Source organism: Aedes aegypti, chromosome 2 (assembly GCF_002204515.2).
Source record: "Aedes aegypti strain LVP_AGWG chromosome 2, AaegL5.0 Primary Assembly, whole genome shotgun sequence".
Lineage (NCBI taxonomy): Eukaryota > Metazoa > Arthropoda > Insecta > Diptera > Culicidae > Aedes > Aedes aegypti.
The window spans coordinates 127,205,964-127,230,082 of NC_035108.1; the positions used below are offsets into that span (position 1 = coordinate 127,205,964).

Here is a 24,119-nt window from a genome sequence, read left to right on the forward strand (position 1 = left end):
CACCGGTCGAGGATCTTTTCGGGTTGGAAATTTTCTCGACTTCCCAGGGCATAGAGTATCTTCGTACCTGCCACACGATATACACATGCAAAAATGGTCATTGGCATAGTAAGCTCTCAGTTAATAACTGTGGAAGTGCTCATAAGAGCACTAAGCTGAGAAGCAGGCTCTGTCCCAGTGGGGACGTAACGCCAGAAAGAAGAAGAAGAACTAAGCCCTTTTGAAAATTATCTAAAATTTTGAAAAAAAATCTCAGAAGCCAATTCCGAAATAGGGTCTTAAAGCCCTGTCTCAATTTTATTACCAAACGCTTAAGTTTAGGGCAGAAACACATGTTTACTCAATTTTTAAATGATTTTCATTGGTTTAAGTACAAAAAACATTTTTTTTATGATTTTTAAGATTTTGTTACACCCCTTGGTTTAAACTCGAATTTTGGGTATATTTTGTTTTCCGTGTCCCTTCCGAAATGTCAGATAGGAACAACCCCAGTGTTAAAACTATATGCCCTGTGGCATTTTTGTCGAAAAAGTGAATGTCAAACAAGATCACAAGTGTCAAGGTTGATATTTGGAACCATTTTTGAAATTGAAGTTAAAAAATGATTTAGCCGTTATTTGAGCGGGAAAACTTGCTAAAGTAGTTGCAAGAACATGCTCTTTCGTATTATTGAATAAAAACGAGAATTCATTAAACATTTTAGGACCCAATTGAAAGAGAAAAACAAATGTTTTCTAACTGATCGTGAGCTTGAGCTTGATAAGTGCTGGTGATCTTCTATTTTAAGGCAACAATGGTGTCTGTCACGTCAGAATGCAGACCAATGAGGGGAAGGGAAAGGAGTTAATGATGCAATCAACTGGCTCCCACGGTAGACCGTATATACCACTGCGTCTACGCCAGTTCATGCGGGAAGGAAGAAGGGATGGGGTAATTTTTATGGCAGAGAGGCTTGCTGGTTTGGTTAGCAGACTGCCTATGTATCAGGCGTAAGGAAAGGTGAGCTATAATGATAAAAGGATGGAAGCGTAGGGAAACGGTTTTATTTCTGTCCGTCTCGAGTTCTAGCAAATGCTATGAACTGTGATAGATAAACTGTGATATATTAAGAGTGACAGATAGAAGCAAGTGAAAGATACATCGACAAAGTACGTGGAAAGGAACGGGCCTGGGATTGAACTCATGACCTTCTACTAATGAAGCAGAAGCAGGTTTTCTAACTGATCGTGAAAAAGTTCAAAAACTTCCAAGCAGTTTAAAGCGCACACAATTTCAATTGAAAACTCACTAGTCGAATTGAAAATCAAGTTACTCAGGATTTCGAAAGCATTCTCACTCATGAGAACGATTTCGAAAATTCCTGGGAGACTGATTTGGAAAATGTGAGAACTATTAAAAAAAATATAAATATAAAAGCCCCTGGCGATCATGGAATTTTCTACATCCTCATTAAGAAAGTACAAGAAAGTAGCTTATCATTCTTAGTTGATATATTTAACAAATGTTTTCAGTTGACATATTTTTCTGACAAATGCAAAAATGCCAAAGCTGTATTAATTTTAATACCAGACAAAAATCCTGCATGAGCTATCAGCTAACGTTCAATCAGCTTACTTTGCTTCAACAGTAAGCTATTTAAATAAGTCATTTTGAGCAGAATATTGGTACACATTAACGAAAATTCAATTTTTGCCAATAAACAGTTCGCAATCCGACATGCAAATTCGACCACTCATCAAATTTTATGTGTAACAAATTTGATCCGTTCCAACAAATCTGAAGTCTGTTCTACTGGTCTTGCTCATCTACACATAGAAAAAGCATTCGACAGTATTTGGCATGAAGGCTTGATTGTAAAATTAAAAAAAACTTCAATTTTCAAACATACATTTTTAGAAAAATCCAAAGTTATCTGTCAAATCGTACACAATAGGTTTTTTTTTAATTTCTTTATTAGTATCATTCCAAACATTACATTCATTTCTTATATCTAGGTGTTCTGTGTTATTAGTCAACACTAACATCCTTATTTGGTAAAACAAATTTAAGATTTAATTAACATTTTGTTAACAACATATTACATTTCATTTGCCGTAGCAGTTCAGATTTTTTACAGGTGAGTTGATTTCACCTGCTTATAAGAGATAAAAAAAAACGCTTTGAATATACTTAACCTAACTTAACCTAAACATATAACACATTAATCGTGGCAATAAAAGATTGTAACGATTTTTGCCTGAAATTATTTATTATTTTATTTGACATTTGTTCCAATGTTTCAACATTGGATATTCTATGTAACTCATTGGTACTTTACCAGGGAGGAAGTCTCAGAATCATTTTCAAAATTTTATTTTGAATTCTCTGCAGAGCTTTCTTCCTGGTATTACAACAGCTTGTCCATATTGGTACAGCATACAACATGGCTGGCCTGAAAATTTGTTTGAATATCAAAAGCTTGTTCTTAAGACAAAGTTTTGATTTTCAATTAATTAGGGGATAAAGACATTTTACATATTTATTACATTTGGCTTGAATGCCTTCAATGTGATTTTTGAAAGTTAAATTCTTATCTAGCATGAGCCCTAGATACTTAACTTCATCTGATCAATTTATTGGAACCCCTCTCATCGTGACAACATGTCTACTTGAAGGTTTCAAATAAAGAGCTTTTGGTTTATGTGGGAATATTATTAGTTGAGTTTTGGAAGCATTAGGAGAAATCTTCCATTTTTGCAAGTATGAAGAAAAAATATCCAAACTTTTTTGCAATCGACTACAGATGACAAGCAAGCTTCGTCCTTTGGCGGAGAGGCCTGTGTCATCCGCAAACAAAGATTTTTGACATCCCTGAGGTAACTCAGGTAAGTCAGATGTGAAAATATTGTATAATATTGGTCCCAAAATGCTGCCTTGAGGAACACCAGCTCAGGAAGTCTTTCAGATCTGGAGTTTTGATAATTAACCTGAAGTGTACGATTTGACAAATAACTTTGAATTATTCTAACAATGTATGTTGGAAAATTAAAGTTTTTCAATTTTACGATCAAACCTTCATGCCAAACACTGTCGAATGCTTTTTCTATGTCTAGAAGAGCAAGACCAGTAGAATAGCCTTCAGATTTGTTGGTACGGATCAAATTTGTTACACGTAAAAGTTGATGAGTGGTCGAATGTCCATGGCGGAATCCGAACTGTTCATTGGCAAAAATTGAATTTTCGTACACCATAGGTTAATTATCAGAACTCCAAGTCTGAAAGACTTCCTGTAAGAGCTGGTGTTCTTTGTGCAGCATTTTGGAATCAATATTAACAATATTCAAAATGTTGAATGGGATGTCAAAAATCTGTGTTCGCTTATGACACAGGTCCCTCTGGCAAAGGTTGTCATCTGTAGTAGATTTCAAAAACAGTTGGATATTTTCTTTTTTTTTTCATATATGCAAAACAGGAAGATTTTTCCTTGTGCTTCTAAAACTCAACTTATGATATTCCCACATAAACCAAAAGCACCTTATTTGAAACCTTCAAGTAGACACGTTGTCAGGACGAGAGGAGTTCCAATAATTTTGTCAGAGGAAGTTGGGTATCTAGGGTTCATGCTAGATAAGAATTTAACTTTCAAAAATCACATTGAGAGCATTCGAGCCAAATGTAACAAATATGTAAAACGTATTTATCCCCTTATTGATAGAAAATCAAAACTTTGTCTTAAGAACAAGCTTTTGATCTTCAAACAAACGTTCAGGCCAGCATGTTGTATGCTGTACCAATATGAAGTAGCTGTTGTAATACCAGGAAGAAAACTCTGCAAAGAACTCAAAAATATGAAAATATGAAAATGATTCTGAAGCTTCCTAATAATATAAATATAATACTAACATAGGATATCCAATGGTGAAACATTGAAACAAATGTCAAATAAAAAAAATAATAATTTTAGACAAAAATCGTTGCAATCTTCTATTGCCACGATAAATGCGTTATAAGTTTAGGTTAAGTAAGGTTATGTAAATTGAAAGCGTTTTTTCCCTAACTTCTAGAAAAATAATGGAATGTTTTAAAGGATACTATTAGAATAAAAAAATGCGTGCAGTTTCCGTCTAATGTTTAATTCTAAATTAGTAAATGCAGCTTTTTACGTAAATCTACTTTCTGGACTATAGTTAAGTGCATCATGTTGGTATTTGGTTAAGTTTATTAAGAAGCATTTTTTTCATAAGCTTATGAATTCAATTGACCAGTGTCAATTCTGAAATGCTACGGTCAATAAAGTGTAACATGCTGTCAACAAAATGCTAATAAAAGTTTTATTATTTGTTCCAAAATAGTATGATAGTGTTAGCAAACATAGAACTCATACAATATTTAAAAAAAAAGTTTGTTGTGGATCGCATACCATAAATTGAAGACCACTGCTCAAGAGTATTCAATAAGATTAACTTACCGATTTTCGTTTATTTTTTCGACTTTTGACACGATAAGGTTCCCCGAGAGTCCCAGTTAGTCAGTATGTTACCAACCACGGCTCGGGACTCACCCGACAAATCGTATCCGTGTGCTATTTCCCGAGAAAACAGTACGCCTCGTGGAGTGAACTTTGCAGGGATTCGGTGCGTGCTTTACGACGTTTAATTGTACATTTGAGTTTCACGTGCGAATCGTTTGTGATGTGATAATGCTTGTTGATCGCAATTCGGAAAAAAAGTAGTTGAAACGACCTTCAGACTGTAGATTTGCTGGGAAGAAATAAATCGTATGAAGTGTGCGAGATAATTTTATCAAAAATTGATTGATTGTTCCGTTTATCGATCCTATTTGAACCGGCGCAAGTCTTAGTCTTTGAATGTGTTTCGTTGCATTGTTACCGTTGTTCGTTATGCCTTACAGAAAATTCATCTTTGAAAAGTTGTAAATTTAGGCTAATCTCTCATTCCTTCCGATCTCATTCGATCCACAGATTGAGTTGCATGGTTTTGACGAAAAATAACTCACGATGAGAGAAATTGAGTGGGCACCACTGAATGTGCCCTTGCGACGCCGGCTGGAGACGCTCTGTGCCTTCGGATGGATGAGTCTGTTTCTGTTCGGTGAGCTCGGGATGCTGTTCACCTATTTATACCTATTGGTGAGCCAGTTGTTGCTATTGTTCTATCGTCGGTGTAAGTGCTCAAGTGATTGCTCTCTTCCCCAATCAGATATTCGGTGGACTGCTCGCGAAAACGTTCTGTCTCATCTATGGAGCGTTCATCTACTACGATCGGAAAGCTGGCGTCAACGGTGGACGAGGACAGGGGTGAGTACCTACAATTATTAATGTGAAGTAACACTCCCTTTGATTTGAGGATTTGGTTATTGGAATTCCACAACACCAGATAGAATTTCGAAAGTCATGCTCTTTGGAAGAGATATGAAAAAATATCCAATAGGGAGCCGGATCCAATTCTTGGCACTTTTGATTCACTTCGGCAGTGGGGTTTTTTGAATGCCACTGAGCTCATATTTGGCTACAATATGCGTCGTATTGAAGTGCTCTTTATTGCAAAGTTTCAGACGATTAGACTGAGAAAATTCCCCCATGCCAAAGTGAATCATGAAAGTGCCCAAGTAGCTCTGCACCCTATATGCTTACTTCATTCATTTTTTACTCATGCTATTTCATAACCTTCATGAAATATCAATTTATCATCCTCAAATATTGATATGTGATGAAAAGTACATCTTATCAAGTGCATATTTTAAGGTTAGCAACAAAATGCCGACAATACGAACCAGAGTTTTTTTGTTGTTTTTTTTTTTTTTTGAATAAAAATTAATAATTAAATTTATTTTGCTAGGTATTCAATTGATATTAACCAGTTGATCACAACCAAGCCGAAAGTGTTTTGCAGTTTAAGAAACCTCCAGAGATCACCCGAGACGTACATTCAGTTGCTTGGATAAAATTTCGATAAAAAAATCTTAGCATTTTGCAAGAGACTTTTCTTCAAAGTTTATGTAACTTTCTTTGAGGTTTTACTTCACTCAAAAAGGAAAAGTTACACGCAATTGAGTACCATTGGCGTTTCCAGAATTTTCACCAAGGGGGAAGTAGTCAAGCGACCTCAAAAGCTCATACGAATTTTACGTAAAACGGTCGCTATAATCAACTTCTGCACTCAACAGTCCTTTTTTCACAGTGGGCAAGGTGGAATCTGAAACGCCTCTCGGTTCAATTTGTTGGCTGATAAACAAGTGCGCTTAATACCTTGGAAAATTCCAGATTGAACAAAGTCAAAAGGTTCGATTGATAGAGCTCCTAATGACCGACAGTTTCATCCTAGCCAATTGATGAAACAAGTTCCAAGAATTCCTTAAGGTAAATTCCATCAGTATTTTTTCCAGAAATAACTCCCAAAATTTTCCAAGGGATCTAGCGAGTATTCCTCCGAGGAAACCGTCAGAAAACCCCCAGGAAAATGTCTAGGGTTTTTTGTACAGATTTTCCAGGATTTGTTTTTTGTTTCTCCTCCGGGTAATTTGCATTTTCCAAGGAGTTCTTTCAGAAACTCCTCAGTGCATTCTATCATTTCAATTACTTGCAAAATACAGTTTCATGATATGTTTTACATTATTTTTTTCTTGGATTCCACTTAGTATTTTTCAAAAAATTCAATTCAATTTCTCAACAGATCTTCTTCTTCTTCTAAGCATTAACGGCCCTCCACTGGGACAGAGCCGGCTTCTCAGCTTAGAGTTCTTATGAATTCTTCCCAGTTATTTACTGAGAGCTTTCTTTGCCTAAGTTGTTATTTTTGCATTCCTATATCGAAATTTCCAGATCCTGGACCGACCAGGAATCGAACTCAGACACCTTCAGCATGGCTTTGCTTCGCAGCCACGGACCCTTACCACTCGGCTAAGGAAGGCCAATCAACAGATGCCTTCGAGTATTCTCTCTTAAATTTATTCAGTTATAACACTTGGGTATCTGCTAAGGATTGATTAAAAATACTGTAAATATAACTGTATTATTTATAACTGAAGTTTTACTGTACTGTATTTTCTTGGTATTTAATACAAAGATTAATGTCTTCTACGATTATTTTAAAATCAACACCAGCAGCTAAATCAATAATCTGAGGATTTCATACAGATCATTAAAATTCCTTTAGAGATTTTTATGAGAATTTATCCAAGCATTTTTTTAGAAATTCGTCTAATAAGTAACATTAAATATCGCAGTGACCCTTTTTAAGGAATCTATTTAAGTATGAATAAATCCTACAGATTTCTTCATAAATTTTCCCAAGAATGCTTCGATAAATCATCCAATTTTTTCTAAGGGAATTACATAAACTTGTGTAACCCAAGAAGCAATATGTTGAGAAATTCCCTATGAAAGCTACAGAGGATTTTTTCATGTTCTTCGAAGTATTTATTGATCAATTATAGTAAAACCTGTTGTAAGTATTAGAAGAAATTCTGAAAATATTTCTTAAATTAATCTTAATGAATCTTTGGAAAAATCCCTAAGCATTCAACTTAGACGAATCCTGCCCAGACAACCAAAACATACGTATAACGAAATCACCTTTTGAACGATGCTTATATGACGGATTCCATGTCAAATCGGTCAGTCACAGAACTCGACCATCTTCGATTTGGATCAAATTTTGCACATGTTTTTGGTACGGTAGAATAAGTGTTTTTCATAGAAAAATTGATAATTTTGACCCAAGTATAACTTTTCAAAATGGCCTATAAATTTCTACATGCAACTTTGTTGAAAAATTCTAACTCCAAAACTGTTGATTTTAGAGAAAAATATTCTATGAAGAAGTTGTAGTGAACCGTTTGGACTATAAGAAAAATATATACACTGAGAAAATATTTTATTTATTTTCAAAAAAAATTAATTTTAAATTACACAAAAATCCCATTTTTGATATTTTTTTAAATTCTCACCATAGAATCTTGATAGCAAAAAGATGTTTGGGACAAAGTTTCATGATGGAGAAATATTTAATAAAAAAGTTTTTCTAAGAACAACTTTTGGTCGATCTTCAAAATTTTGATTTTTTGTCAAAATGAATATGTTCTGATGATACAGTAAGCATCTTGAAATTATTCTAAGCCATAATGATTATATAAATAATTTCTCTAGAAGTAGCCATTGAGCGGTTCCACGCCGTTTCGCAAACCCGATAATTTTTGTATTTTTTGAATCGCCTGAAAATTTGCATACAGATTCTTAATGACCAAAAATGCCATTATGCACTTTCAGACCGCCATTTTGAACCTCGCCTTATTTTTGAGAAGGGCGTATCGGAAAATGCATGGCAAATCTTTAAAAAACTGTAACTCGAAAACGGTTTGTCCGATCAATTTGAGATCTTCTGCAAAGTTGTAGGTATTGCTTAGGACTATATGGAGAAAAAATATGCACGGTAAAAAAAAGTTACAGATTATTTTTTATTTCAAAAACAAAATTTTAAAATCGATTTTCTCCAGAAACGCAGCTTCGATTTTTTTTATTTTTGGATATGCTTTAGGGGACAACTTATGTGATTTATTGCACAATGTTTCAAAATGGAAGAATTATGGACAAAAAAGTTATGATTTTTTTTTTAAATACAGATTTTGAAATAAAATCGAAATAGAGGAAAACAATATTTTTTATGTGATTATTTGAAAGTACAGAAAAATTGCAATCGAAAAGTACTCAAGTAAATTTTTTCTAGGTTGCATCAATTTCGAGATATACTCATATTTATGTAAAATTTTCAAATAAAAAAAGTAAAATAGGCCCTTTTCAAACATATTTCGTGTTTCTCCATTCCAGAAATATTTTATTTTGATTGAGTGAATCGTAGCTGAAATGTTTATTGTTTGACAGTGAATCAAATTGTCATCAAAATAGACGAAAAATAAACAACAAAGCAAGCTCGCTCACAACCGTTTGTTGCAACTGTTGCGGATAAGGACACAATCAAAAGCAAAATTGTCATGACAATCACAGGGCGCAACATTGTTGCAACCTTTTCAACTCGCGATTAATCAGTTATTTTAAACACAAAACCAAAAATCTTTTATGGATGCTGTTCGATAGTGTGCCAATGTTTACCAACATGAAGAAAGTTCTCGAAAATTGCAATGCGAAGCCCACAAAATCGCAGCGCACGTGGTAATCGATATTTGTCATATTCTGTTCAAGTGATGATAAACTGATGTTGCGGAATAAAATTGTTGCAACAGGAATAGGAGATGACAATGTCTTTGTTGCCGCGTGTTGGGTGACAATTGATTCACTGTTGTTTGATCAAAACCTATATACCAAAGTATTTAAAAAAGTATGCACGGTAAAAAAATATAAACGAAATTTTCAAATGAAAATTTGAAGTTAATTGTTCATAAAAACCGCAAAATTGATGTTTTTAATTTTTGGATATGTTTTGCAGCATATTGTTTGTAATTTCTTGCACAATGCCTCAAAACGGAAATTTTTTGGATAAAAAAAAAATTATTTAAAAAAATAAATAAAACGAATTTATGTAAAACGATATTTTTGATGCGTTTTTTTTTTTGAGTACAGAAAAATAACTATATATTTTTAAATATGAAAAATTTGTATCGAAAAATACTCAAGTAAAATTTAGCTGAGATGCATCACTTCCGATATATACACGGTAAATCTAAACGTGGCATTAAAAATGTGATTCTATCACAACGGTGTACCTTTGGTCCCCAGAGCTAAGCCCGGCTAATGGGTAAAGCCCTCTCATCGCGGAAAGATCGTACAACCTTGGAGAAGGAGTTTGTTTTTTTTTTTTAATTTTTATATATACTGCAATTTTCGCACTTGAAAATTGTTGGTTAAGTTCTTGTGCAATGATATCATAGTCCTCAGTAGTTGAATAACAAAAGAAGATTTGTGTAAGCTGCTCTTCTTTCTGATTTTGAGCCCAATCATATAGTTCCTTAGCATTTTTTATCGGATGTTCACGTTATTTGGCAAGACTGGCTCTGGTAGCCATACGTTTTAGTGTCCCTCCTATGGCATCGCATGGCCCTTTGCCATGTGATGTTGCAAAAAAATGCCATTCAACTTCAATATCATATTTGATTTTAAATTGCCAAAGAGTTGAAAAGTTCTTCCTATTTTTATACTGTGATGCAGCTCCGTCAGACATAATATATATCTTGTTGACAGTTAATTTGTGATCCAATCGCAAAAAATCTATCATTTTAGATATGAATAAGTTGACAGATACAGAATCGTAACGCAAATCTTCTGAAATTACAACAAAACTTAAATGATTGACTTTGCCATCTTGACGATAATATATTACAAACGGATGCAAAGTAGCTTGCTGAGCATTCCAATGATGGCTTTGAACTTCATCTTGAAGAATAAATGTGTAGTTTTCCGAAAAATCACAAATTACCACAAATTCACCTTCTATCAAATTGTTTTTTGTGTTATTTAAAAATGTAGCTTGCTCTTTTCAGATGAAATCATGAAGTATTAGTTTCTCCAATTTACGAGTAAAATATGATACAAATTCATCAGGCTGCTTTAAAAAAGTTTCAATATCACACCTGTCGGTTGTGACCCACTGTTCAAATTATAATTCGTCAATGCCATTCTCTTCGATTTCTGATAACAAGCTTCGTTCAAAGGTAGTAGAATCTGAACATTTTTCACAACAACGTAAGGTGCAATTCACTGTTTTTGTTTCACATAATAAACTATCAGTAAATAAGTATGAGTACATCTCGAAATTGATGCAACCTAGAAAAATTTTACTTAAGTACTCTTCCAATGCATTTTCTGTACTATCAAATAAACACATAAAAAAATATTGTTTTCCTTTATTTCGATTTTTTTCAAATTTTGTAATATTTTTTAAAATTATAACTTTTTTGTCCATAATTCTTCCATTATGAAACATTGTGCAATAAATCACATAAGTTGTCCCCTAAAACATGTCCAAAAATAATAAAAATCACAGATGCATTCTCATAGAAAATCGATTTTAATTTTTTTTTATTAAAAAAATTTGTCATTATTTTTTACCGTGAATATTTTTTTCCAAATAGTCCTAAACAATACCTACAACACCCGCAAAATATATCCAAAAATTAAAAACATCAATGTTGCGGTTTTTAAGAACTATTAGCTTCAAATTTTCATTTGAAAATATCGTTTATATTTTTTACCGTGCACTCTTTTTTCAATACTTAAGCATAAATGTTTTGATCAAACGATAAACGATTTAGCTACGATTCGCTCAATCAAAATATTTTTTTTCTGGAATGGAGAAACACGAAATATGTTTGAAAAGGGCCTATTTTTCTTTTTTTATTTGAAACTTTTATATAAATATGAGTATATCTCGAAATTGATGCAACCTAGAAAAAATTTACTTAAGTACTTTTCGATTGCAATTTTTCTGTACTTTCAAATAATCATATAAAAAATTATTGTTTTCCTCTATTTCGATTTTTTTTTTCAAAATCTGTAATTTAAAAAAAAAACATAACTTTTTTGTCCATAATTCTTCCATTTTGAAACATTGTGCAATAAATCACATAAGTTGTCCCCTAAAACATATCTAAAAATAAAAAATAAATCAAAACTGCGTTTCTGGAGAAAATCGATTTTAAAATTTTGTTTTTGAAATAAAAAATAATCTGTAACTTTTTTTACAGTGCATATTTTTTCTCTATATAGTTCTAAGCAATACCTACAACTTTGTAGAAGATCTCAAATCGATCGGACAAACCGTTTTCGAGTTACAGTTTTTTAAAGATTTGCCATGCATTTTCCGATACGCCCTTCTCAAAAATAAGGCGAGGTTCAAAATGGTGGTCTGAAAGTGCATAATGGCATTGTTGGTCATAAAGAATCTGTATGCAAATTTTCAGGCGATTCAAAAAATACAAAAATAATCGAGTTTGCGAAACGGCGTGGAACCGCTCAAATGTCAGATAGGAACAACCCCAATGTTAAAACGAAAACCCATGTGGTGTTTTGTCGACTAAGCGAACGTCCAACATGATCTATTGTGTCAAGGTTCATTTATGGACCCAATTTTTAAATTAAAAAAAAATTCATTGAACATTTTAGGACCTTATTCACTAGAATGACGCAATTCATTTAATGAAATTTCTCGAAAGTTAGGATGCACGACATTTTGCTGTATTTGTATCTATTACTGCGGTGTTTTTCATACGCAATGTATGTAACTCCAAAATAATAAGAACAGTAAGTTGAACAGGTGAGGCAAAATTTATTTTTTAACTCTGTGTGAGTCATAGAGTTTTAGTTGCCCTAATGTGCTTGTGATTTTTTTAAACAAGCTGTGCCACATCTGAAGAGAAGTGTTTCTTCAGTGTATCACCTACTGGCAGACTAAAGTGGGCTGGTCACTCAGTATGAATGCCAAAGAGATGGTTGAGTTGTGGTGGAGAATAATGGCTTCATGAAACGTTGCGAATGCATGACCAATGGCCATCGTGAAGTAAATGAGCGCGTACGGGAGCCCTTAGTAGTTATTGAGATTTGGGGGTATATCGACGAAAATTGAGCTCTGGAATGTAATCGGTGCATAGTTGACCTACTGATCAGATAAATAAAGCAACAGACACGAAAATATTTACAAAAATTTACAAATTTTAAAAAACGGATCCATTTTGTTGCCAAAATCGGGGGTGTCAAAATTGGGGCATGCCAATACCGGAATCCCATTCTATAACCGAATCAATAGAGCCCTTGGAGAAATTTCTTGAAAACCACTTGACGAATAGGAACATTATCCTTGAGAAAATATCGTTTCATTGCTACTCAAACCGCCTACAATAATTCCTTGAGGATTTGCTGAACAAATTATTATTGGAATGGTTCAGATTGTTCCAGAAAAGGATGGCAGATATACTGAAGTAGCTGCTAGCGTATGTTATGAAAAGGAAAAGAAATATCTTGAATAGTTCCTGTAGAAATCCCCAAAAATTCTCACAGGACTTGATGGAAGAATTTTCAAAGGAGTCGCTAAATGATTTTCTTTTTTTATGTTTCATAGAAAAACATCGTGGATCAAGAAAATGTATCGGCAATTCAGAAAATATTTTGAGAAAATAACGCAGGTATCCTAAACATTACGCAATGCTTCATATACATATTCATGTGTTTCTTCCCACCAACCCGAAGTGGGAAAGTGTTAGACTTTAAGTCCATTTTTCTCAAAATATTAAAAATGTCACTGGATGACATGAAATGAAATGATCTCTGACTTAACGCCGACCATATGATCCTAACATCATACTATATTGTAAAATATTTACTATGCCAGTGTGAAACATTTTCGTTCGTTCCATTTGGTACTTTTACGTCTATAATTAAACAAAATATATCAACGAATTAGTTGACAACGTATTCACATCATTTCAGCGTCAAATGGTTCCGCAACCTGTTCTGCTGGAAGCTCTTCCAGACGTACTTCCCTGCCAAACTGCATAAAACGGTTGACCTGCCCGCGGATCGCAACTACATCTTCGCTGCCTTCCCACATGGTGTACTCAGGTAAGTTCAGCAAAGACCCTCCTAGCACGTACTCATATTCACGTGCATGACGAATTTGTACACGGTGCTTGACTGTTGGAAAATTGGTCTACGACATGCTATTCAATGATCATCATCTAAACGACTGGTAATTTCCATTCCATTTTCTTTGCATTTCACATGCGATGGGAAAGGTTAATTTTACAATTCGAGTATGGTTATGTTATAACCCTATAGACTTAAAAGTCAAACAAAATTTTGAAGTAGCACGACAAATGCTTTAAAATCATATAAATCGATTGAACAAACCAATCATTGTTTTCGGTCATCGACCAGAGCTCGTCAACTGATAAGAGTGCCACACGTACGCCAAATTATTTGTTGAGCATCTTGGTAAACAACAATGATAGATTATCACAAAGGACATGGTGGATCATAAAACAAGTGTTATGAAAATTAAACGTCTTTGAGGTTATGTTTTGTCACAAACCATCAATCCTCTGCCTGTTCACTCATACATACATAGTTCAAAAAGTGCATGTGAATGTCATGACCATACGATACAGTGATTATTGTGCTCATGTTCAACACGTCCGGCATCCGAGTTTTCATAATTGTAAGTATCTGATTTTTTACTACTTTTCAATTCAATTCAAAATCGTACTCATCTCTATCATATGGTGTATGGTAACACTCACATGACACTAACCCCACAGACAAACAGATGTACCACTTGAAACGAAAACCCTTTAAAAGCCATCGCTCAGTTCACAAAATCGTCATCTGGTGGCCATGTAGCACGAAATACTATTGTGTGCCAAAAGGCCTGCAGGTGGTGCTAGTAAAAAATGTCAAAACTGAAGAAAAACGATGCGCGTGCCTGCGTGGTAGCGAGATCTAAGAAATTTGAAATGATAGTTTGAAGCGTGGTCGATGGAAATTTCGTCAGTGTTTCGTTCGCTTGTCTGTGCTAACCCCCTCAAGCCATCCCAAGTAAGCTCCAGATTCCGTTAAACCGCCTTCTAACATTTTCAGCACCGGAACGTTCCTGAACTTTGCCACCGACACCACGGGATTCTACAAACTGTATCCAGGCATCCGGTCGCGACCATGCACGCTGAACTTCCACTTCATCATTCCGTTCTTCCGGGAGATTCTCCTGAGCTGGGGTCTCGCTTCGTGTGCCTCCAAAAGCGTCATGTCCATGTTGACGGCTTCCAACAATCCACACCATCCGGCCAACAAAGACGGTCGAACTGCCAATGCCGTTGTCCTGGTGGTTGGTGGCGCCGCTGAATCGCTGCATTGCCGGCCAAACAACTACCGATTGGTGCTCAAAAATCGGAAAGGCTTCTGCAAGATCGCTATTCAGGCCGGTGCCTCCGTGGTGCCAGTTATCAACTTTGGTGAGGTGGACCTGTTCGATCAACCGCCGAATCCTCTGGGCTCCCCATTACGCAATTTCCAGGAGTGGGTCAAGAATACGACCGGAATCGCTCCGGCAGCATTCCGCGGTCGAGGATTCTTCCAGTACACGTACGGTGTGATCCCAAGGCGACGACCGATCAACACAGTCAGTAAGTATCAACATGCTTCAATCTAATCAGGCGAATACGCTGAATCATAACTAATCGATATAATTTTCAGTTGGAGCACCGTTGCATACTCAGAAGAACGACAAGCCATCCCAGGCAGAGATCGATGATTTGCACGAAAAGTTCTGCAAATCCTTGGCTGACTTGTTCGAGAAGAACAAGCCCAAGTTCATCAAGGACTACAAGAACGTCCAGGTGGTTCTGGAGTGATATGGTTAGGATAACGAATTGCCTACCTACGACATTAAATATTCCAAAGTAAGAGTGCTCTACTAGTCGCAAACAAATGTGTTGCATAAACAACGGTGCCATGGGAAACAAAATTAGAATGGTTGAGAAGCTTTAAAGTTCAATAAATGAATTGAATAATCCATTGGTTTAACGATTGAATATCACATTCCCAGAAATTTTTTGCCATTTTTCTTTTTTGAGATTTTATAATAGACCTGGAATTGAAAGAATGAACATAGAATAGAAAACCATCACTTAACGTGACAAAAATGAAAGAGAGAATGTTGCTCCAGAATGCGCGCTTTCTGCGGTCGAAACGGTTAATGTTGATAATTGCATCGAAATGAGGGGATGATTCAAATATTACGAAACGCAAATTTCGACAATTTTAGACCCCCTCCCTCCTCCACGTAACAGATTTAGGAAGAAAAATTCAAAATTTTTGTATGGACCGTAACACTACTTGGGACCCCCTCCCTCCCCCTGTTGCGTTACGTAATATTTGAACGATCCCATCAGTTCGATGCTTTAGACAAATTTTCCTATCATCGAATTGTAGCCACCTCGAATGTAGAAACAGGGATTCGCAGACCCTTTTAGCTGTTCAATGTAGTTTATTGACAATACTTTAAATCTAAAATGTATAATAGGTTAACAAATTTCCACACAATCAATATTCATCCCAACATCTTATAATTCTGGTAACCCTTTCAGTCTTAACTACTCCGAGTATAGCTATTCCAAAATCAATCAGACAAGTTTTTCCAAACTTCTTGTGTAATTCAATGGAAGTTTTTAACAACGTTCTAGATAAATCCTACATACATGGCTTCTAGCATGACTTTCTGTCGACTCATCTCCCTCTGACAGTTACCGTAATTTCGGGTGAAATTGAACATATTTTACTGCTTTCCATGACTAATTTCTTTAATGCTGCCAATGGCAAACAACTGAATGCAAGAAAACAAGTACAACGGTGCGCCTTATTGGCTCATATACCGAAATTTTCATAAAAATGTGATTTTAGTGCTGAGAATCTTCGCTAAAATAAAAAATCAAAAGATTCCATTTCGGAGTGAAATTGATCACTTCCCAAACAAATAAAATGTACGTATAACGAAATCATCTGGAGGCTTTGCATGTGCAAAATTTCACTTATAAGATGTCACGAAAAGGCCCTCTACGTACAAAAGTGAGGCGATATACGTGCATATATTATGTGATGAATAATAGCACACAATGCGAGTGTATACATTTTCTACCAACATAACCTGTGACTTAACTTATGATAAAAATGTTTATTTGACAGCTGCTAAGGATTGACAAATATGCTTGCTAAATTCTCAACAATTCAAGATTTATGGAAATAATGAGCATTTCTCGCATAACTTCTGATCTCGCCCTAAAAGCCATTGGTAACCATGTGTGTAGCTCGTTGTTTCGGAGCATTTGAATGGATTTTCATGCTATTTAATCATTATCTACCTGCCCGTGATGTTGGTTTGGATGCTTATTCTTTCTTTTGCTCAGAAACAACGAGCTATACACGTGGCTACCAATGGCTTTTAGGGCGTTATCTCAGAGTATGCGAGATTTATATTTCAAGAATACCGTAATCCGGGGGCAAATTGATCACTGGGGTGAATTTGATCAGGTCGATACCAAAACACATTTCCTCCCAAAGTTGTTGAAGGTTTTGTAGACACCACAGACATTTAATGTGTTCTCGTTTATAGATGTCTAATGATGATTTTGAAGTATTTCATTTTTATTAGGATCAGTTTTGCTTAGAAATATTCACACTTGTTGAAGGTGAAAGCAAAACAGTTGGAAATGTCGGTGCTAAACAATCCACTGGTGCTATGCCTAAATTGCAACTTTAAGTCTTCAAAATTGGTTGTAAGCTTAAGCATGAACTACTGAACTCATATTTGTTATCATTCAGCATAGCAAGTATTGTGTTTTGCTCAAAAAACCGCTTATTCTCAAATAATGTGCTTATTTCTACGGATATTGCCTACATTTAGGCGTATTCGGCAGATTTTCAAGGTTTAATTATGCAATAAAATGATCAAATACTCGAGTTATAAGAATTTCGACATCATTTTCAGATTCAGGAGACCCAAATTTAATAGATAGGGATATTTTGTATTATTGAATCTGCTTTGTGATATGGTGATCAATTTCGCCCCAGTGTGTCGTTCTCAATTTTTGATATTAAAACTATTTTTATGATATGTTAAATATTATTTCATGAAAAATCGGTAACATAAACTGATAAAGATCAATACAGTACTGATTTTGCCGAAATTTATTTGACAATATTTCAATTCCGAAGGATTACACAACAAAAAGTTGTAAGATAGTGATCAATTTGCCCCCGGATTACGGTACCACAGAAACGTAGGCAATTTCCGAAGGAATTTTCCTATATCTATCAGAAATTCCATTAATTTAACAAAATTGGCAAATTCGTACGAATTTCGATAATAAAATCTGTTTTGGGGATATATTTTAAGCATCCTTACAAACTTTCAGGTTGACATCATGTCCAAATCCTTGTTAAGCATCATTTAACACAAAAAACTTCAAAACATACAATTCGACAATAGTTAAGACAAACGACGTTGATTTACTAGGGGAAGGGGTGGTAAAATGAACACCTTAAGGAAATCATCATTTTTCTGATAGAAAAACGAGGAATTTGTATAGTTCTATCCCACAACATCAAAAACAGGGATGTTATCTATAGCAGCGACACGAATTTAGACTAAATTTGCTGAATTTTCACATATTTTTGTCGCTAGCAAAAAACGATGTAAATGTTCATTTTAGCTGCACTATGTGGGTAAAATGAACAGCTGTTGGTGGTAAAATGAACATCATGCAAAAAACGTGAGTGAAACAAATATTTCTGAAAACTTGTATTGCCTTACCGAAAATATATCCATTAATGGTTGTAACCCATTCAAAAATAATTCTAAAGTTATCAAATTTGACCTCATATCGTAACGATATTCACCTCACTGAAAACCCTCAAGTCTTCCAAGCTAAAAGTTACGTCAGTTCTAATTTTCAAACGTGATTTTCTAAAATCTTAGTTTTCGTTAATATTTTCACTTCAATTGACCTACGTATCAACTCGAACACTCTGATTTATGCTATAAATTGCCCGGGCGTGATAAAAATTCATCAACATTTGTTTTTTTCTCGATAAAAGTCCAGGTGTTCATTTTATCACCGCTGTTCATTTTACCACCACTTCCCCTATTGCTTGAATTAATTTTTTGCTCTATTAGTAAGAAATAAAATCGTATGACACGGTGATCATTTTCCCCCTAATTTACGGTATCGTTCTTCACATTCACGTAATCTTTCAATTAGGCATTTCACGGCGAAATTCTCTCTCTTTCGCTCATCAACAAAACTTGAAATCAATGGTGCCAGTACCTGTCAACTTTGACAGGTACTGGCACCGTTATTTTCAGATTTCCCGAAGGAGGGAGAGAGAGCGATTTTCTGATGACATCACCGTGCAATGGGCAATTCGGCAACCTTATCGATACCGAGTGACCGTTTCTGTGGCCGACAGTCGATGGCAGGTTTAACAATGTGCGCTACGCCCCTGCTAACATTCCTAACCTCGTAAAGCTGCCTTTCCGAAAGAATATCTATAATCGCTAGCTTTGAAACAGATCTACGAAAAGTTCAGGTACATGTCCGAACTGCTGCCTGCCTAATACGGCCAACTTTTCCTGGAAACACTTCTGTTACCCTACCGCGGATCTTGCGATTCCTAAAATGTCCGTCCACGATGAAGACGATATCACCTAATTCTATCGGTTTTGTTCCACGAACCATTTAGTCCGTCGCGTAATAATTGGCAGATACTCACGGATCCATCTGCTCCAGAAATGACCCAGAATGTGTTGACAAAGTTTCCAATCACTACGATGAACTGCTTTAAGCTCTGTTGCAGTGTTTGGATTTTGTTCCGAACAAGCCAATCGAACCATATTATGCGTGGCGCGAAAAATTCTCGCGCCGACTATCTTAAAAAAACGCTTGTAGATCGCCGCAGGTACTTCAAATCGTTTTGGTGTCTTCTGCGCGATCATGCCTTGGGCAATCAGGAATAATCGCGCAGAAGACACCAAAACGATTTTAAGCATCTGGCTGATTGAAAACTCTGTGTAAGTCGCACTCATGCTGTGTGTAGCCGATGTGTTGGCCATTGGCTGTGCGCGGATCGATGGAAACGGAAGTGTCAGTCATCTCCCGCGCGGCAGCAAACAGTTGGCCATTGATTGGTAGGATGAGAAGTTTTCCGGTTTTTTTTCAAGTGTAAAGTTGAAAAATGGTCACAAATGTGAAAGCTTTTTTCCCATTTGCTTCCGCTTCGAATATTCCAATGAAAACATCTCTGAAAAACTTTAAAATTGTAATGTTTGACAAATTTTACCATGATAGTATATTTTGTTATTGATTAGTTATTACATGAATTTTAAGTATAACATATCAATGACAAATTTTGCTATGCTAGTATGTTTTGCTATTGATGAGATATTTAATGTCATATATTAATAACATAATAATGGTTAAACTAGACATGATTGCAAAATTTGTTCTTATTTTGATATTATTTTGTTATTCACATCTACCCGGGTACTCACAGAATGAGTGCGACCTACACAAAATTTTCACTCAGTCAGCCAGTTCTGCATTGGTTGCCTCATTCTGTGTAGTTTTAACACATGTACTGCGTGGAGCAGGCTTAGCGTGAATAGTATTCGGGTGACTTATGTTTTGCATAAATCAGGTAAAAACTTTCATATTTTCTGATAATGTGGCCTTTAACAACCTAATTATAATCTATTGGATCATTGAACATTATGGTTGCAAACATAGCAGAGCAATTCTCGCTGAAACCATGCCGTCATCGGCACCCATTGTTAGAATACCAATTTTATGTCACTGATCGCTAGTTTTCGATAAAACATAAGAGTGGTCCTTTCAATTTTCTTAAATTGGTGGACCCCTCGTACGCCAGCTAGCTAAACAGGTTGCGAAAAAGCCCATTTTTGATAAATCTTACGTATTTCTTCGCGTAATATGTCTCATATTTCAATTGGAATAGTGTCTTTATATAGAGGAAGGATATATCTTAGCTGAGACTAAGACATTTTTAATTTGGCTCCCATCTTGAATTTCGTTAGAAAAACCATTTTTTCACCATTAGCGCATTGCTCGTTCAGAATTCTGACAATCATTAAGCTCAGAAAAAACTGCATAGATAGGCTATAAAAAGTAGGTGAGCAAGGGTATGTACCCTATGAAATGAACGGTTTTCTAAATCTTGTTCTACGATTTTGACGTATATGGCAAGTGCAATCAATGAAAACATCAGTACAACAACAAAAAAACAGTTTTCAAACGTTGGTGTTTTCTTCGAGTCGAGTGTGTTCTCTTATTCTTCTACGACGCTACTGGAACCGAGTCTGCTATGCATTGTTGTTCATTGAATGAAATTTCTAGATTGCGCGTTGTAACATAAGTAACATAAGTGATATCTGTAGTTTTAATATAAAACATTACCAAAAGTACATTTATTTATTGAGAAAATCTTAAGTTCTCCAACTTTAAACTTCCTTAATTTTCTGTACCATAAGTATCGGTTAAGCTGCCGCCCAATATTCATGTGAAAAAATAGCGAAATAGAACAGCTGAGAGACAGGCTTTGTTCTAATGTGGACTTAATGCCAATACTCAGGAGTATCATTTTGAGATTCAAAAATCTGCAGCCATCTTGGAATTCGAAGCCGTTTTGGTTTTAAACAGTTGAATGATTTTTTTACCAACTTAGCGCTCATCATGTTGAATGATGAGGCATCCATTGAAAAAAAAAAACAATCAGATTCTTTCATTCTTATCTTATATTAGCTGTTCAATTGATTGTTCATTTAAATCAATGGTTTTGAACCAAAAAAATAAAAGAAGAATACTATTCCTTGACTTGAAGATAAACCGATGAATCATTCTGGTACCATATATGCATTATAAAATTCTCATTTAATCATCTTTTTTTATGATGAATACAGCTGAGAAGCTGGCTCTGTTCCAGTAAGGATGTAACGCCAGAAAAAAAAAGAACAAGAAGAGTGATGGACACTGTAGCATTAGAGTTCAACAAGTGCTAACAAGGTAAAAAACTCATTGTACTACTTAAAATCAAAATGACGTCAAAATACAAGATGGCCGCCAGATTTTTTCACAATAGAGGTGGTCCCATGAGTCGAGTGGTAGTCCGATTGATTTTTTGCATTAACTTGTAATAATGGACATTTGACCAAAATTTGGTTGAAATCGGAGATAGTCAACACGTACTGTGGACGCTTGGTATGGAATGGTGTCAGGTCATGAGAGCCGAATGGGACATTAGGACGAAGTTCGTCAAGCCGAAACTTTCAAAACTTAACAGGAACCACAAGTTTGTCTTTCTTTTACACAGTGCAACACTCAAAATGTAAACAAACTTCTAACTACAGCTCTTTGAAATACAGACCCATACTAGTAAAACCCATTTTGGATTGAGAAAGATAAGTTAGTTAGTTCCTGGTTGTCAATACACGTGTTTAAAAGGATGCGGACATGTTAATGCTTCCAGTGGGCGTTTTTCCCATTGAAGGAGCACCACACTGACAAAAAAAAGTTTCCCGGTCTGAAGCGGGAATCGAACCCATACTCCTTAGCACGATGCGACTAAATGCCTGGTGAAACTTACCGCACGGCTACGAAGCCCAGAATTTACACATCCCAGAAAAGATTTCTATTTTGCAGATATTCCTCCAGAAACTAAGACTCTTGTGGTCTCACGTCATGTAAACTACAAGTTGAAATTTTTAAAGAGTTATTTTGGATACACAAGCTATTTTTACATGTGTAAAGCATGAAATTTCACGTACCGTAATTTCGAGTGAAATTGATCATGTTTCACGGTTTTTCCTGGCTGTTTTCTATAATGTTGACAATGCCAAACAACTGAATGCAGGATTACAAGTACGAAGGTGAGTCTCATTCGTTCATGTACCGAAATTTTCTAACAAATGTCGTTTTAGTACTAAAAAATATCTCTAAAATAAAAAATCGGAGGATCTTATTTCGGGGTGAAATTGGTCACTTGTCAATGCCATTATTGTTAGTTTTCAAAACAACTCTACATCATAAATTTGAGCTCCCTGAATCCGAATATTCTTGCTAAATTCTAAACAATACAATATTTATAGAAATAATGAATAGTTCAATTTCAAGTATTACGCGGAAAACGCCTAAATGTATGCAATTTCCAAAGGAATTTCATGAAATCTAACAGAAATTCAGTTATTTCAACCTAATGTGCAAATTTACGCAAGTTTAGGCTATGAAATCTGGATTTAGGATATATTTTAAACATCCTTAGGTTTAGGTTTACACTATGTTCAAATCTTTGTTTAGAACTAGAAGTTTATGGATGTTTCTCAATACTGCACCGTACATTATTTTGTCATTTTACATTATTTTCATAGAAATAAACATTCTTTAACGCAAAAAAAAACTTCACAACACACAGTTCGACAATAGTTACGAGAAACAACGTTCATTCACTGCAGGTTACATTGATATTTATATAAAGCGACCATATATGTCCCGTCATACGATATACACATGCAAAAATATGGTCAATCGGCAAAGAAAGCCCTCAGTTAATAACTGTGGAAGTGCTCATAAGAACACTAATCTGAGAAGCAGGCTTTGTCCCAGTGGGGACGTGACGCCAGAAAGAAGAAGTTATATGTCCCGCGAAGCGCGGGACACCCTGTCAGATCTCGTTCCCTTTTGAACATTATTCTTTTTGGATGTGTATTCTACAAACATTTTAGGTCTAAATCATGTTCTAATTGCTCAGTTTAGTCAAACAATTAGATTTGACGCAGTAATATCATGTTGAAAATTGCGACGTCTGGTCATTTTATAGTTTTATAAATTAGGAAGAAATAAAATCGCGTGACACAGTGATCAATGTATTTCTACTGATCAATTTCACCTGAATTTACGGTATTTGGGACTATTTTAATGGGCATGCCTCTAAGCGAACTTTACTTCACAGAAAGAATAATAATTTGCAAATCGTTTCCCTTTCAGTACCGGCTGCTTCCTTAGCTTCGCCACCGACACGACCGGATTCTACAAGCTCTTCCCCGGCATACGGTCTCGCGTTGTTACACTCGACTTCCACCTGCTGGTTCCGGTGTTTCGCGAGTTGTGTTTCAGCTGGGGTGTGGCATCCTGCTCCTCGGAAGGAATGACCCATCTTTTGACCAGTTCCAACGACCCAAAGCACCCATCCAACAGCGACGGATACACATCGAATGCGGTGGTTCTGCTCGTAGGTGGAGCCGCCGAATCCCTCAACTGCCGACCCAACAACTTTCAACTGGTGCTGAAAAATCGCAAGGGATTCTGCCGGATTGCGTTGAATACCGGAACGGCACTCGTCCCCGTCATCAACTTTGGAGAGCTGGATCTGTTCGACCAACCGCCCAATCCACCGGGATCGAGATTGCGACGCTTCCAGGAGTGGGTTAAGGCTACTACGGGAATTGCTCCGGCTGCGTTTGTGGGACGTGGATTCTTCCAGTATTCCTTCGGACTGATCCCACGCCGAAAGCCCATCAATACAGTCAGTGAGTATTTCAGTGAATGGCATTTCATTA

General features: G+C 35.7%; 1 protein-coding gene across 3 annotated transcripts in view; it reads left to right on the top strand.

Annotated features, from left to right (window-relative positions):
• LOC5571189 (2-acylglycerol O-acyltransferase 2) overlaps window positions 1-24,119 on the top strand; it is a 36,859-nt gene that overhangs the window by 12,142 nt on the left and 598 nt on the right. The window contains exons 1-6 of one of the 3 annotated variants that reach the window (XM_011495169.2): window positions 4,489-4,613; window positions 4,961-5,128; window positions 5,199-5,296; window positions 13,433-13,564; window positions 14,579-15,120; window positions 15,191-15,504. In XM_011495169.2, coding sequence (XP_011493471.1) covers window positions 4,997-5,128; window positions 5,199-5,296; window positions 13,433-13,564; window positions 14,579-15,120; window positions 15,191-15,348 — 1,062 coding nt within the window. In that variant the 5' untranslated portion in view covers window positions 4,489-4,613; window positions 4,961-4,996 and the 3' untranslated portion in view covers window positions 15,349-15,504. Of the gene's footprint in view, window positions 1-4,487; window positions 4,614-4,960; window positions 5,129-5,198; window positions 5,297-13,432; window positions 13,565-14,578; window positions 15,121-15,190; window positions 15,508-23,547; window positions 24,090-24,119 lie in introns of those variants that run through there. The other 2 variants (XM_001653462.2, XM_001653465.2) reach the window with 2 other exon arrangements.